The following is a 13335-nucleotide window of genomic DNA, read 5'->3' as shown; positions in this document are numbered from 1 at the left end:
GGCCGCTCTCCCGGGGAAGACGTACGAGGACCCATAAAGTTTGGGCTGGAGTTTCAGGGGACTCGTGGGATTCTGGAGCCCTTCCAAAATGGCAGCAAAGGCCTCCCAGTCCTGCGCCCCGCAGCTCTGGAATTCCCACCCAGGGCACAGGTTCAAGCCCAACAAAGTCAAGGGCCATCAACACAAGACGCTCATGGCAGTTTCCAATGCACATGAGGTGACCTGCAGCCTCTGGGGGCTGCTCCTCAAAGGGCGCCTCCCACTTTCATTCCAATGGCAAGTATTTTACATTCAGGTCTGGGGGGTCATTTGAAAGGGGACGGAAAAACTTCCGTGTTATGCGATATTTTCACAAGCCCAGGTGTTTATCTCCCAAGCTTCTCTTCTCCCCAACATGGGGAGTTTCAAATTAGTTTTTAAAAAACAGCCTATGTTCATCCCGACCTTTTCCTCCCGTCCCCTTCCCCTGGGGAGAAGCAGCTACCCGAAAACAAATGCCACTCCTAGGACTGTAATCTCCACCAAGTAACACCGGCGGCTTCCCCAGGGCCCAGCCTAGAGAGCGCTGGGCTGACGAACGTGGTGACTCAACGTGGCCTGCAGGTCACTGAGCCGGGCCCCCAGATCCAGAGGGCAGGGCCCCACGACACAGGCGCACGCGTGTGCTCCTGCACACGCACACACGTACACGCACGCACGCACACGCAGCCCCCCGCCTCTCGCTCTGCCCCACCGCCCGCCCACCTCCCCGAGCACAACCCCCAGCCTCCACCCGTAGGCCCCTTGGTCTCTCCACTCACGTCTGGGAGCCCCGGGCGTGAGAAGGCCACCTCCCGAGAAGCCGGTGGCTCCGTCATTCGAGATGACCCGTGACCTGGAAGGTGGCGGTGAGCTGGGACTCCCCACTCTCCGTTCACACAAGTGACCTGAACGAAAAACACCCCCCGCCCCGCACGAGACATAAATACCAGCACAGAGTCGATGACACTCGCCCGGATCCCCGCCCACACCCCACTTTCCACTCTCAGGTTGGAGTTCGTTTTGCAGCAGAGAAACGGCGGGTGGGCAGAGGCACGTTTCCTTCGAGCTCCCTGCTCTCCAGGTCCACACTCTCCTCTGTCTGAGCAGCAGTCTGCTTTCCCACCACGAGTCGGGGCTCGAGATGCCCAGGGCAGGTCTCCGGGGGGCCCGGCCCCAGGCTCTGGGATGGTCGCAGGCTCTCCTGTCAGGCCCTCGAGTGTCGTGCTGTTCCAAGGCCTTTGTGCCCTTCTGCAAACGTCTGTGCCCAAACACGCCCGGGGGAGACACCCTGAGAGCCCCGGTACCTGACCGTGAGCCGGGGGTCAGGGCAGCCTGCCCTCCCCAGGAAGGCCCCACGGGAGACCTGCAGATACAGTGGCAGCGGAGCTCCCAGGGGAGCCGTGGTCACACACACAGCCAGGATCACGGGGTCAAAGAAAGGAAAGGGGCTCTTGGGATCTCTAAACGATGAATGACCCCGTAAAGCCTCAGAAGAGGCTGGCAAAGAGACAGCATCCAAAAGCCCCCAGAGGGCTGCCCCGGTGGCGCAGTGGCTGAGAGTCCGCCTGCCGATGCAGGGGACGCGGGATCGTGCCCCGGTCCGGGAGGATCCCGTGAGCCATGGCCGCTGAGCCTGTGCATCCAGGGCCTGTGCTCTGCAGCAGGAGAGGCCACAGCAGTGAGAGGCCCACGTACAGCAAAAAAAATAAAAATAAAAAATAAGCTCGCCTGAGCCGAGGAGCCGCCGAGCACGAGGACCGCCCGCCCTCTCCCACAGAAAGAGTCACAGGAGACCTGGGCGTGGGTGACAGAGCCTGGATCCGCGGCTTCACACTTGGCCGCGGCTGTGAATGCAGAGGCGGGGCCCCATCCGGGCAGGCGCCGACCCTGCCTCTGTCACCCTGAAGGCCTGCACAGCATCACCCCACCTGCTGGCCCGCGCCTGCCACTCGCTGCAGAACAACCAGTTTTAAAAAGAAACAAAAGCCACGACACTTTTTTTTTGTTCAAGAACTGCAGAATGTACAGAGGAAAGCACAGTGCTGCCACGTCGTACAAGTGCGCTGCGCGCAGCACCGGTCCTCTGCCTCACAGCCTCCCTGTCTGGGTATCTCAGGCCCCTTCCCGCGAGCTTATCTCTCTCTTGCAGGCAACGTATGAAAATGACAATTTAAGATAACGCATAATGGAGCTAATCTTTCTTCTGAAGATAAGATTTTAAAACCTGGAGTCACTGCACATTTGTGGGCTGGTGAATTAAAAATAAAAATAACCAACACAATCTTGGAAGCAGAATGCTTCTAGCAACTCCCTTCAGTCGTAGGAGCTTTTGAATAATGCCTGCTTCTCACACACAGCTCATTTATTTCTCCAGAACCTAATTGAGTTTTGCCGTTTCCATATTGTCTGTTTTCCAGGCTGCCCGGGATCCTACATTTGTAAACAAGGGAGCAGAAGCCTGAGACCTGGCTTAATGAGCTCCGCGCTCACGCCTGCTGTTCCGTCCCAGCCCCGCCTGCCCCATGCTGTCGGCACAGGTGGAAAGGGCCCATGGGGCTCAAGGTCTAAAATCAGGCTGGGTTGTAAGGAATGGAAAATTCCCCAATAAAACGACAGAGAGGTTTGAGTCCAAAAACCTCAGATGGCTTGGTGTTGTCCCGCTTTCAATCCTTCCTCAGTCCCCTCAAGGGGGATGGAGTGGGCTTGTCACCAGCCCCACGAGGGCTCACACTGGCCTCTGCCCTGAGGCGGGCACAGGCAGGTATGCCCGGCCTAACGTCCCCTGTCCCATCAGCGTCCTCAGTGGAGCCCCCAGAATGTCCAGGCAGAACCATCCCAGCCACACCCAGCCCCAGCCCCCTGCCCACATGGAAGGAGGACTGGGGCTTTCCTCGGTGTCTCTGACGAGCAGCACTTGGGACACCATCTGACATAAGGTCAAGGTGCTCGGCTCTGAACAAGCACGTCCCTCTGCCCCTCTGTTCCCAAGCTGTGTGGTGCGGAAGTTTAGGAAAAGTTCTCTCTTCTCTCCTCCACAATGAGGCAGTGCTATGAGCTGAAACTCCAGATGAAACTCTCTCCCGAAACCAGTCATCTTATTTGAGGATCGTCACAGCGATGCCCCATGGATAGTACCAGAAATAAAATGTGGGCAAGACGGAGACAGCTAATAATACCAAACCCCGACCAGAAATCAGGAACACCAAACAACTGGTGCCAGGGAAGGCTCAGAGGTCAGGGGAAGGCTCAGTGGTCAGGGGAAGGCTCAGTGGTCAGGGGAAGGCTCAGAGCTCAAGAACAGATGCTCAGTGGTCAAGGGCAGATGCTCGGTGGTCAAGGGCAGATGCTCGGTGGTCAAGGGCAGACGCTCAGCAGTCAAGGGCATACTTAGTAGTCAGCTAATGAGAGCTTTTCTGAATTCCTACTGAGTGCTGATGCCCACGATGTGACCCCTGTCCTGAGGGGGCTCATGCCCCAAATGGGAAGAAGAGTAGCCACCCAGGAACAAGGGCAAAGCTGCCAGGGACTCTTACCCACGTTAGCCAAGGTCAGGTGCAGCCGGCCCTTCACCACCGTGTGGACGTTGATGGGCTTGACGCAGCCAAACCTGGTCACGTCTCCACTCACCACCATGGTGTCCTGTTCGTGCTCTGTCGCCACGACCTCAAGCTCATGCGAGACCTGAACGGCTGGGCGCCCTTGGCGGAGGAGGTGCTGCGGAGGAGAAAGGACCGGTCAGAGGGCGGCCGAGGCAGGGGCTATCTGCTTCCGAAAACCCAAGTCCCTGCTGTCGGGTCTTTCCCCCAAATCCTTAACAACAAAGTGCATCCCGATTCACCCACTGAGCAAACCCCAGGGATGCACAAGTGGGCCTGGCAGCCACCTGCGTGGAGCCCCCTCCACACGGAGAAGATGAGAACACGGCACAGAACGAGGGGGGATGCTGAGGAAGCCCAGCTCCGCGTGGGCGGGAGCCCCGAGGAGCCTCCACTGGGTCCCTCAGGATGAAGGTGTGCCTCCAGGCAGGCGGAGGGCACGCCAGGCCCCGGCGGGACACAGGGGGCTTCAGTGTGGCAGAAAGGCAGGCAGCAGGTGCGAGGAGGGGCCGCGGGGCAGACGGAGCTGGGTCAAGAGGGTCCTTTCCGACCCCACTCTTCTCTGCTAATCAAGTTTAACCCTTCAGAACCCTCCTGAGCCCAAGAGCGAGTGGGGCCGGCCGGGAGGGAGGGCTGGGCCCCTTCTCCTGCGAGGCCCGGGCACGTCACCAGGCCTCTTGACTGTCGCGCGTAAATGGAAGTGCGGGGCCACGTTCAGGTCCTGCTTCTGGAATTCTGGGCCTGTCCCTCTAGCACTTGTCCTCTGCCTGTCTCTGGGGCGGACACGCCCAGACCAGATCCCTGCTGAGCGGGTCTGGGGCTTCCAGCTCCGGAGACCCTGCGTGCTCAGCAGCGCTTGTCCACGTAACGCCAACACGTTCACAGGCTGGGAGCCTCGGCAGCCAGACGGGGTGAAGACCCCTCCAGGGGGCGGCCAGTCAAGGCAAGGAGCGACGCCCGGCTGCCCCAGGAGCAGTGATGCCAATAAAAACAGGGCATCGCGTCCCACCCAGGAAACTGCAGAGGTTTTTTTCCCCACCCTGTAAAGGGTGGGAAAGCAGGCGCCTTGGTCATCTTCCGGGAAGAGCGCCGTGCCGGGCCCCTGGGCCCCCTGCCCGAGGCTCCGTATTGGTGCACCCGTGACTTGGAAACGTGGCTTTGGGGCGTTCTCATCTGGGGAGAAGGTGATGGAGTCAGACCTGGGCTGAAAGCCTGGTCCCGGCATGACCAGGGGCGTCGGCTTCATCGCTGCACACGGGGATCAGGGCAGCAGTCCCAGGGCCGGGCCGAGGACACCGCAGCAGAGCGGGGGTGCAACCAGGCCGGCCCCGGCAGCGACCACCGCGAGACCCCAACGATGCTGGCGCTGTCACCGCTCAGGAAATGAGCTGGAGGGGTGAGCCAACATGACCCCAGGATGTTCCCGGCAGCGTGTCCACCAGGACAAGGCGCTTAAATGTCCAACAACGGGGGACAGTGCGACGAGCTCTGATGCGTCTGGAAACGCAGGAAATATCCACAGAAGGCCACGTAAGCACCTTGACTGCTCAGGACCTGGACTTACACAAATCTTCCATCTTCTCTACATAGATGTTAAAGTGAAGACTTGCTTATTTTTAGAAAGTAAAATTCCATTTTATTTAAACCAATTCTGTGTCAGTAAACCTGACAGCACTTGTCGAAGGGGCTCTTCGTGGAGGATGAGATCAAATAACCCCTCCACGCGCTTCGCTCGCCCCTCCCTCCCCTCGCCCCGCCCCGCCCCGCCCCTCCTGCCTTTCACCTCACCCCTCCCTCCCTCCTTCTATTCATCCATTCTCAGCCATGCCCTACCCACGGTGGCCTAGGACTGTGCTGGGGAGGGGTCAGTGGCCATCCCATTCCCACCCTCCATGACATCACTGGCCAGTGTAGGAGACAGACGGGCCATATCCATGACGACCTTGGGGGGCCTGAGGAATGAGAACACCAGCCGACACCTGCTGAGTCCTCACCAGCTGTGACCCCGCCCCATAGCTCCTTGCACACTGCCCCCCCGGCTCCCTCCACTGTCCTGAGGGCCTCAGCCCCTCAGGGAAGGGCCCCGAGCCCCGGTGGATGGGACAGTTACAGCCCGGGTCAGCCGCCAGAGGAAGGGAGGGACAGAGGAGCAGGCGGCCCCCAGAGGATGGGGGGCACGGGACCGGGGCCGCTGCGGCACAGGAGCCACGAGATCCTCGTGGGCCGGGGTGCTGAGGGGCAAGGGGGGACGGGACCAGATCTGCAGGCCTCAGTGACCAGCCGTGCAAGGCTCAGGAAGGGAAACCAAGGGGGCCTGTGGCTGGAGTCCAGAGGGAAATAGCTGTGTGGGATGAAGGAAAAGTGAATGAAGGTCAGAGAGATTCCAGAGATTCCAGAGCTGCAGCTCTCCCCCGTCCACCTCAAGGCAGGGAGGAAAACTCTCGGGACAGCATGTCGGCAAGTGGATGTGGCCCAGTGCCTGGCCCAGAGGCCGCCATGTGACCCCACGTTGACCCTCTGGGGTCCTGGTCACACGAAAGGGAAGGTTTGGGGAGAAACCCTGGGAAGAAAATTGAATTAATGAATGGACTTCAGTTTTAGAATATGAGGAGAATGGGAAGCACAGTTAGAAAACGAATTAGCTTCTGATTCTAGTTAGAATGAGAGAAGCACAATTCAGGGAACTGAGAACAGGCATCAGGAAACATTTTCCCACCCCATCATTCATTCATCCTGTCCTCCGTCCTGAGGGCACACCTCTGATGGACCAGCCAGGCTCTTGGTGAACAAGCCTGATCCCGAGCTGCTCTCAGGAAACATCCATCCTCACCGTCAAGCGAGCAGAGGTGACGTCGCCTGGTGGGTCGGTTCACAGGAGGAACTGATAACTGGGCGGATGTACCCTAGCATGATCGAGCTTAGACTCTGTGAACATCCTTTCCTTTGGGGAAGGAGAGGACTCGGCAGTGTCTTGAATTTGTGAACCAAGAAACCAGGCCCCTGGACAATGCCCAGTGCTGGGCGATGGCCCACATTGCCGGGCGACAGACCTCACAGAAAGGACCGCGGGGAGACGTTACCTTCATCTGAACGGCGGCGGATCCGATGAGAAGCAGGGAGTCTCCATCCCAGATGTCGATCTGCAGGGTCTGCAGGGCCAGGTAGCGGGCGAACCAGCGCTGCTCCCCGGGTCTCAGGAATCCAGGGCCCACCAGGTACTTCAGCTGGAAGCCCGGAGACCCTGTGCAAAGAGGCCCCAGATGCGCCCAGAAGTAATTGGAATCATTTATCACCTTTACACTTGGAGGAGTTTCTGCTCTGGTCACGATGACTAATTTCTGCTTCTGTCAGAGTTACAGTTTAATAAATATATTAATCAAAACATTATAAAATATCTAAATTAACAACATGAAGAGTGGTGTTCAGAAGACTACATTTCCTTCCAATGTATACAATAAGCTCCTCCCCAAATAAGACTGATGGTTTTTACCAAGTCCTAGTGAAACAGTCTATGCTGGATAAGGACAGATGCCCCGACGGGCCGGCCAGGGAGTATGACTCTGGGCGCACAGGATTTAGGGAGAAATGCTGTCTACATCTTCTGTCAAAACCGGGTGGTCACCAGATAAAGAAGATGCGGTACATATACACAGTGGAATATTACTCAGCCATAAAAGGAGAATGAAATGATGCCATTTGCAGCAACACAGATGGACCTAGAGATGATCATACTAAGTGAAGTAAGTCAGACAGAGAAAGACAAATATCATATAATATCACTCAAATGTGGAATCTAAAATATGACACCAGTGAACTTATCTTCAAAACAGAAACAGGCTCACAGACACAGAGAACAGACTTTGTGGTTGTCAAGGGGGAGGAGGGTGGGAGAGGGACGGAGTGGGAGCTTGGGGTTAGCAGATGCAATCTATTATATACAGAATAGATAAACAAGGTCCTAGTGTATAGCACAGGGAACTATAGTCAATATCCTGTGACAAACCGTAATGGAAAAGAATATGAAAAAGAATGTATATATGTACAACTGAATCACTTTGCTGTACAGCAGAAATTAACACAACATTGTAAATCAACTCTACTCCAATAAAATTTTTTAGAAACCGGGGTATTCACACACAGGCGCATGAAGAGCTCAAACTGAGACGGAGCTCAGCACACGGTGCCTAGGTCACCCCGATGCCTCCCGCGCCCAGGAGCCCCACAGAAGCACAGGCCCCTCCAAGGTCGCTCCTGGTGCCAGGCTTATCACTACGAGACAGGAGCCGGACTGCGGCCCCCGCCTTCACCTTTGCAGAGTGGCATCACCATTAATCCTAAATTGGCAAAGATGCCATTGAAGTCACCATTAGTTAAAGTGCAGGGACAGCAATGCAGGGGAAACACTCTGAGAACAACATTTCCGCCCTTTCCGTCAATAACATAACAGTATTTACGTGGCCCCGCTGAGCAGAACGCTAACCCCAGGGAGGAAGGCGGACGTTTGCTCGGCAGCCCAAGCGGCCCCAGGCAGGCTGAGACCCTCGCCCCGTGGGTGCCCACACGGCGCCCTCTCCTCTGTCCTCAAGGCCAGGACAGTGAGGTCGGCAGGAGCAGTGAAGCAGGTCCGGACGGGACCCAGCTCGGGGCGCGGGGGGAGGGCCCCCGGTGGGCCCAGGGGATACAGAGCAAGGACCGGCGGGGTCCTGGCTCCCACCATGGCTGGAGCGCTGACAGAAGCGCCCTCCAGGATGGAGGGGCAGGCAGCAGCAGCACAGAGACCACGGGAGGGGCTGGAGTGACGCTGTACACGGCAGGCCAGGCCCCAGTGTCCCAAGTCACAGGGCTTGGCCAAGGTCACACGCCACCCCGGCCCCCAACGGCCAGGTCTGAGAAGTAAGCGGCCTGCGGCACCTGATCAGTCTCCCGACACCTACCGTGAGGCCGGCTCATCCAGGCGCAGTGAGGACTGGAATGAGGACCGGGGAATGAGGAAGGTCGAGCTCGCAGCACCGACGGCAGCGCCCACCTGCTGGGTCCCGCTGGGCTGCAAGGAAGGGGCAGCGGCGGCACCGGCCTCTGATGTGGGTCAGACCAACGGCTCCAGGTGCACACGGACGTGACCGTGTGGGGCGACCCCCAAATGACACCCGCAAACACCCTTCCCTGGGCGCCCTGCACACTCACCCCCAACACCTCCAGTCCCACAGAGCCTCCACCCGGACTTGCACTCGCGCCTGAATGCAGTAGGTCCCAGCTGGACCCCGCGTCTTCCTCCCCAGCCAGCTCCCCCTTGCGTCACCCCAGAGTGCCGCCCAGCACCGCGTCCTCCCGACGCCCTGGCTGGGCTCCATCATCACCACATCCCGTCAGCTGCCGGGTCCCCTCAATACGACCATTAATTCACACGCGGCAAATGTTCCAGGCCCTGTGTGGGGTCGTGTGGCAGAACAGGATGGACAGGGTCCCTGCCCTGATGGAGCTCACGGTCTCGGGGGGACACTTTGAGCCCAGAGCTGACAGTGTGCTGAGTGTCGCACACGGGGGCCATCCTGGTCTGGGCACAGTCCAAGGCCCCTCATGCTGGACCCTCCCAATTCCTCCCCACTATAGGCTCGGACCCCTTTGCTCCTGTCTGGCTAAGACAACTGACTCCTCGGTGGCCTTCCCTGAAGTCCAGACCCCCCACAGTCCATCCCATGGCACTGCCAAAGTGTCCACAAAAGGAATCATGCGTCGTCTCCATCCCACTAAAAAACCTGCAGTGGTGCTGACCACTGACTCCTGGGGGTAGTGGTACCACCTTACAGGGTCTGCCCAGGCTCCCCAGCTTACCTCCCTCACCCCTTCACAGACACCGCCCAGCCCAGCTGGGGTCCCTGCTGCACCTCAGTCCTGCCCCACCGCCACGGCCAGGTCTGGCAGATGCTCTGCCTCCAGCTGGACGGTCCTCCCCCACCCCTCTTCTCAATCTCCACCCCTCCTTCATGACAAACACCTCCTGCTCCGTGAAGGTAGCCACGACTCCTCTGATGACAAACACTTTATAACACTACAGTCTACAACGCGTGATGAATGCGTAACAGCTTGGAGTATCTATGCACCAAATAACAAAGCAGAAATCCAGAGACGTAAGAAGAAACAGATGAAAACACAATGACAGTGGAGACCAAACAACCGCTTTTCTTTCAAGCCAGGTCAAGTGGACCATAAATAAGTAAGGATACAGAAGACCAGACCAGCTAATCCATAAGGCAGAGTGTATGCATACACATACAACATGGTACCCCAATAACAGAGAATATATCTTTTCAAGTATATTTGGAACATTAATAAAAATTTACTGTCTATTTCACCACAAAGAAAACCTAAATACGCTCCTTAAAGTAGAAATATTACAAATAATATTCTCTGATCACAATCCAACAAACTAGAAATTGGAAAAAATTTTTCAAAGCAATTTACTTATTCTTAAATAATTCTATGTCAAATGGAAAACACGATCAAAACAGATTTTTTAGAATAATAATAATGAAAATACTACTTATCAGAATCACCAAAACATAAAGCAATAATCAAAGGAAAATTCATAGCCTTCAATACTTTATATCAACCAGAACAAAAGAATTAAAATAAATGAATTAAGCAACTCAAACAAATTAGGAAAATAACAGTAGAGAACACCAAAAAGAAAGCAGAAGGGGGGTAATAATAAAGGGAAATGCAAAATCTAACTGATTAAAAAACAAGAAAATAGCGAAACCTATTTAAGGTACACTTATGTGCCTTCAGAAGACAGGGAAGCAGAAATGAGCAGATGGGAAGACATCCCTGTTCCTGGGCAGGTCCCCTCCTATCCTTCAAGGGCAGTTCCCCTCTCGTTCATCTGTGAACTTCTCCAGAACCCCAGATAGAGCCTAACAAGTTCACATAGAAAACTAAACCAGCAAGAATGTCTGGAGAACGGTGCCAAAAAGAATAGCATAACACCTCTGATCAAAGAGCGCGACCTTCGTGTGTAGACAGACAGTCTCATGAAGAGTCTGGTGAACTACAGCCCACAGGCCAACCCAGCTGAGAGCTAAGAATGGCTTTTACATTTTCTAAGGGTTGTGAAAAACAAAAGTCAATAAAAGAAGAAAATGATTACAGAGAGATCGTATGTGAACCCAGAAAGTCCAAAATATTTATGATCCGGCCCTTAACAGAAATCCATTTGCCAACCTCTGGGCTAGCAGAACAAGCAAGAAAATCCAGAATGACACCCAAGTAATACAAAAAAGTTTGCTATCTGATAAGGGTGGCTCTCAAGTCACTGGGGAAAAAGACAAACGTTTTAATAAATAGTACGGGGTCAGCTGGATAGACATTTGGAAAAAGATAAAACTGATCCAAGTCTGCCCTCACACAGCAGGATAAACTACACAGAGATCAGAAATCTAAACGTAAAAAATGAAACGGTAAATCCTAGAAGAAACCATGCACGAATCTCTTGCTGAGCTAGGGGAAGAGAAAGCCTTTGCATCTGGGACTCAAGAACCTAGAAGCAATAAAAGACTGACACATTAGACTACACGGAAGTAACACCTTTACATAGCAAAACCCATCCTAAGCAAAGCAAAAAGACAAACGACAAAGTAGGAAGCATATTTGCAATGTATATCACAGGCAACAGCTAATCTTCCTAATACAGTTCCCAAAACAGAGGACAAAATAGATGAAAAATCTGATAGAGAAATGGAAAAAGATATAGAAGTTTGCAGACAAAGACAAAAGATGCTCAACTTCACTCATTACAAGAGAAATGCACATTAAAACTTCACTAAGATCTATCTCACATCAATCAGAATGTAACAACCTATTTTGCGGAGGAGGCCAAAAGATCTCAGGCTAACAGAGAGGAGGTGGTGCTGTCTATCAACACTACTGAAGCCTTTTATCCTATAATCCCACTGCCAGCAATCTGCCCTAAAACATACCTCCATACACAGAAAACACGAGAAACACAAGGTTACTCATTGCTGCATTACCTGAAATCGCAGAACCCTGGAAAGACCCAAACCTCCATCAGTAGGATGATGGTTAAATAAACCACAGAACATGCACCCAATGTAGGACGATGTAGCTGTAAAAACAATGCAGACGGTTTCCACATGGAGTGGAACTCGGGATGGAAAGTTAACTGAAAATAGCACAGTGAAAAAGTGTATTTGGTATGCCACCTACCGAATAAGAAAAAACAAAAAATAAAAACGTAAATATTTGCTTAAGCCAGAAGCTAGAAACCTGGTCACCCCCAGGCCGGTGAGCAGGTGGGGGCTGTCTAGAGGGGTGAGGGTCGAAGGGAGCCTTGAGTGCTCATTCAGCTACGGTTTTATGTTTGGGGCCACGTAAATATTCCAATCAAAAAGGAAAGAAGGCAAATATGAAATTGAAAACAAACTGAAACCAACAAATTCGACTGAACATCAAATAGGCAACAGAACTCCATAGAGAAAAGAATGAACACAAGGGCTTTGGGCCACACTCACTCACGCTACATCCTCGGTGGGACACAACCCTAGACCAGAAGAACACAAAGAAACCTGAACTTTTGTCAGCCATGTATCGTTAGTATTCAAACCAGCAGTATAATTTTGAAAATACATTGTGTAAATTATAAGGGAAAGTAAATAAGTAAATATATTATCGGGAAACACGATTTTCGGTTTAAGAGGAAAGAGATACAAATAAAATATTTTAGGGAAAAACCTCTAAATTTAAGTTAGAAATATCAAGGTGAACTCATGTTTTAATATACATGCCCCAGCTCTGCCCAGGGAAAGGCCTAGAAGCAGTTGAGACCCCGATCAAAAGTGCCCGGATTGATGGGCTTCCCTGGTGGCGCAGCGGTTGAGAGGCTGCCTGCCGATGCAGGGGACACGGGTTCGTGCCCCGGTCCAGGAAGGTCCCACATGCCACGGAGCGGCTGGGCCCGTGAGCCATGGCCGCTGAGCCTGCGCGTCCGGAGCCTGTGCTCCGCAACGGGAGAGGCCAGAACAGTGAGAGGCCTGCGTACCGCAAAAAAAAAAAAAAAAAAAAAAAAAAGTGCCCGGATCGTGATCTTTAGAAAGCACTCCCGGTGCAGGGCCAGGCTCCCGGGAGAAACGGGTGACTGGATCTGAGGCAGAAAAAGCACAAGGCGAGGCTGGACACCTTTGCTCCAGAAAGGGAGGAACTGGCCGAAGTCCAACCAGAGCGTGTCAACAGACTCAGGCCAACCCGAAGGGCTACAGCTGGCCAAAGACGAAACAAAGAGCTAGGATACACAAAACCTGAACTGTCACTATTAGAGTAACTATTACAGTAAGTTCTTACTCTGAAAATTAGAAATTAAAGGGAAAGTATTTAACATTTGTTCTGCCTTTTTTGGAGAACATATATGTAGTTCACTCCTGGTGGATGAGAGAAAGTCTCTTTCTATAGAAGAATGCCAGCTCATAAAGGGAGACCAAATGATAGCATTAGAAGAATTACCATCCTGAAAGCTCCATTTAAAGAGCTGACCCAGGCAAAGCACAGTCAAGGATGTTAGGACAGTAGGTGAAGGGCTGTAGGGGTCGGATATTCACACGAAGCCCAAGAACAGCCCCAAGAAGTCTTCCAAGTGCAAAGGGGGCAGCGCCTACCTCTTCCCACTGGAGACACCTGGGCGGGTGCCCCTACCAAGTGCTCACACTGA

General features: G+C 53.8%; 1 protein-coding gene across 32 annotated transcripts in view; it reads right to left on the bottom strand.

Annotated features, from left to right (window-relative positions):
- The window catches only part of NPHP4 (nephrocystin 4), a 144652-nt gene that overhangs the window by 28551 nt on the left and 102766 nt on the right, over positions 1 to 13335 (bottom strand). For 31 of the 32 annotated variants that reach the window (XR_004484647.2, XR_004484645.2, XR_004484646.2 and 28 more), the window contains 3 exons: positions 6698 to 6858; positions 3555 to 3735; positions 801 to 926 (listed from right to left, as the gene is read on the bottom strand). Coding sequence is in view for 29 of the 32 variants with exons in the window: in XM_049706645.1 (XP_049562602.1) it covers positions 801 to 926; positions 3555 to 3735; positions 6698 to 6858 (468 nt within the window). In the remaining 3 variants the exon portion in view is untranslated. The remainder of the gene's footprint in view (positions 1 to 800; positions 927 to 3554; positions 3736 to 6697; positions 6859 to 13335) is intronic. The other variant, XM_049706651.1, reaches the window with a different exon arrangement.

This window comes from Orcinus orca, chromosome 1 (assembly GCF_937001465.1).
Source record: "Orcinus orca chromosome 1, mOrcOrc1.1, whole genome shotgun sequence".
In the NCBI taxonomy this organism is placed as follows: Eukaryota; Metazoa; Chordata; class Mammalia; order Artiodactyla; family Delphinidae; genus Orcinus; species Orcinus orca.
Note: the sequence above shows the minus strand (reverse complement) of the source record. Positions and strands in the feature narration are given on the sequence as shown.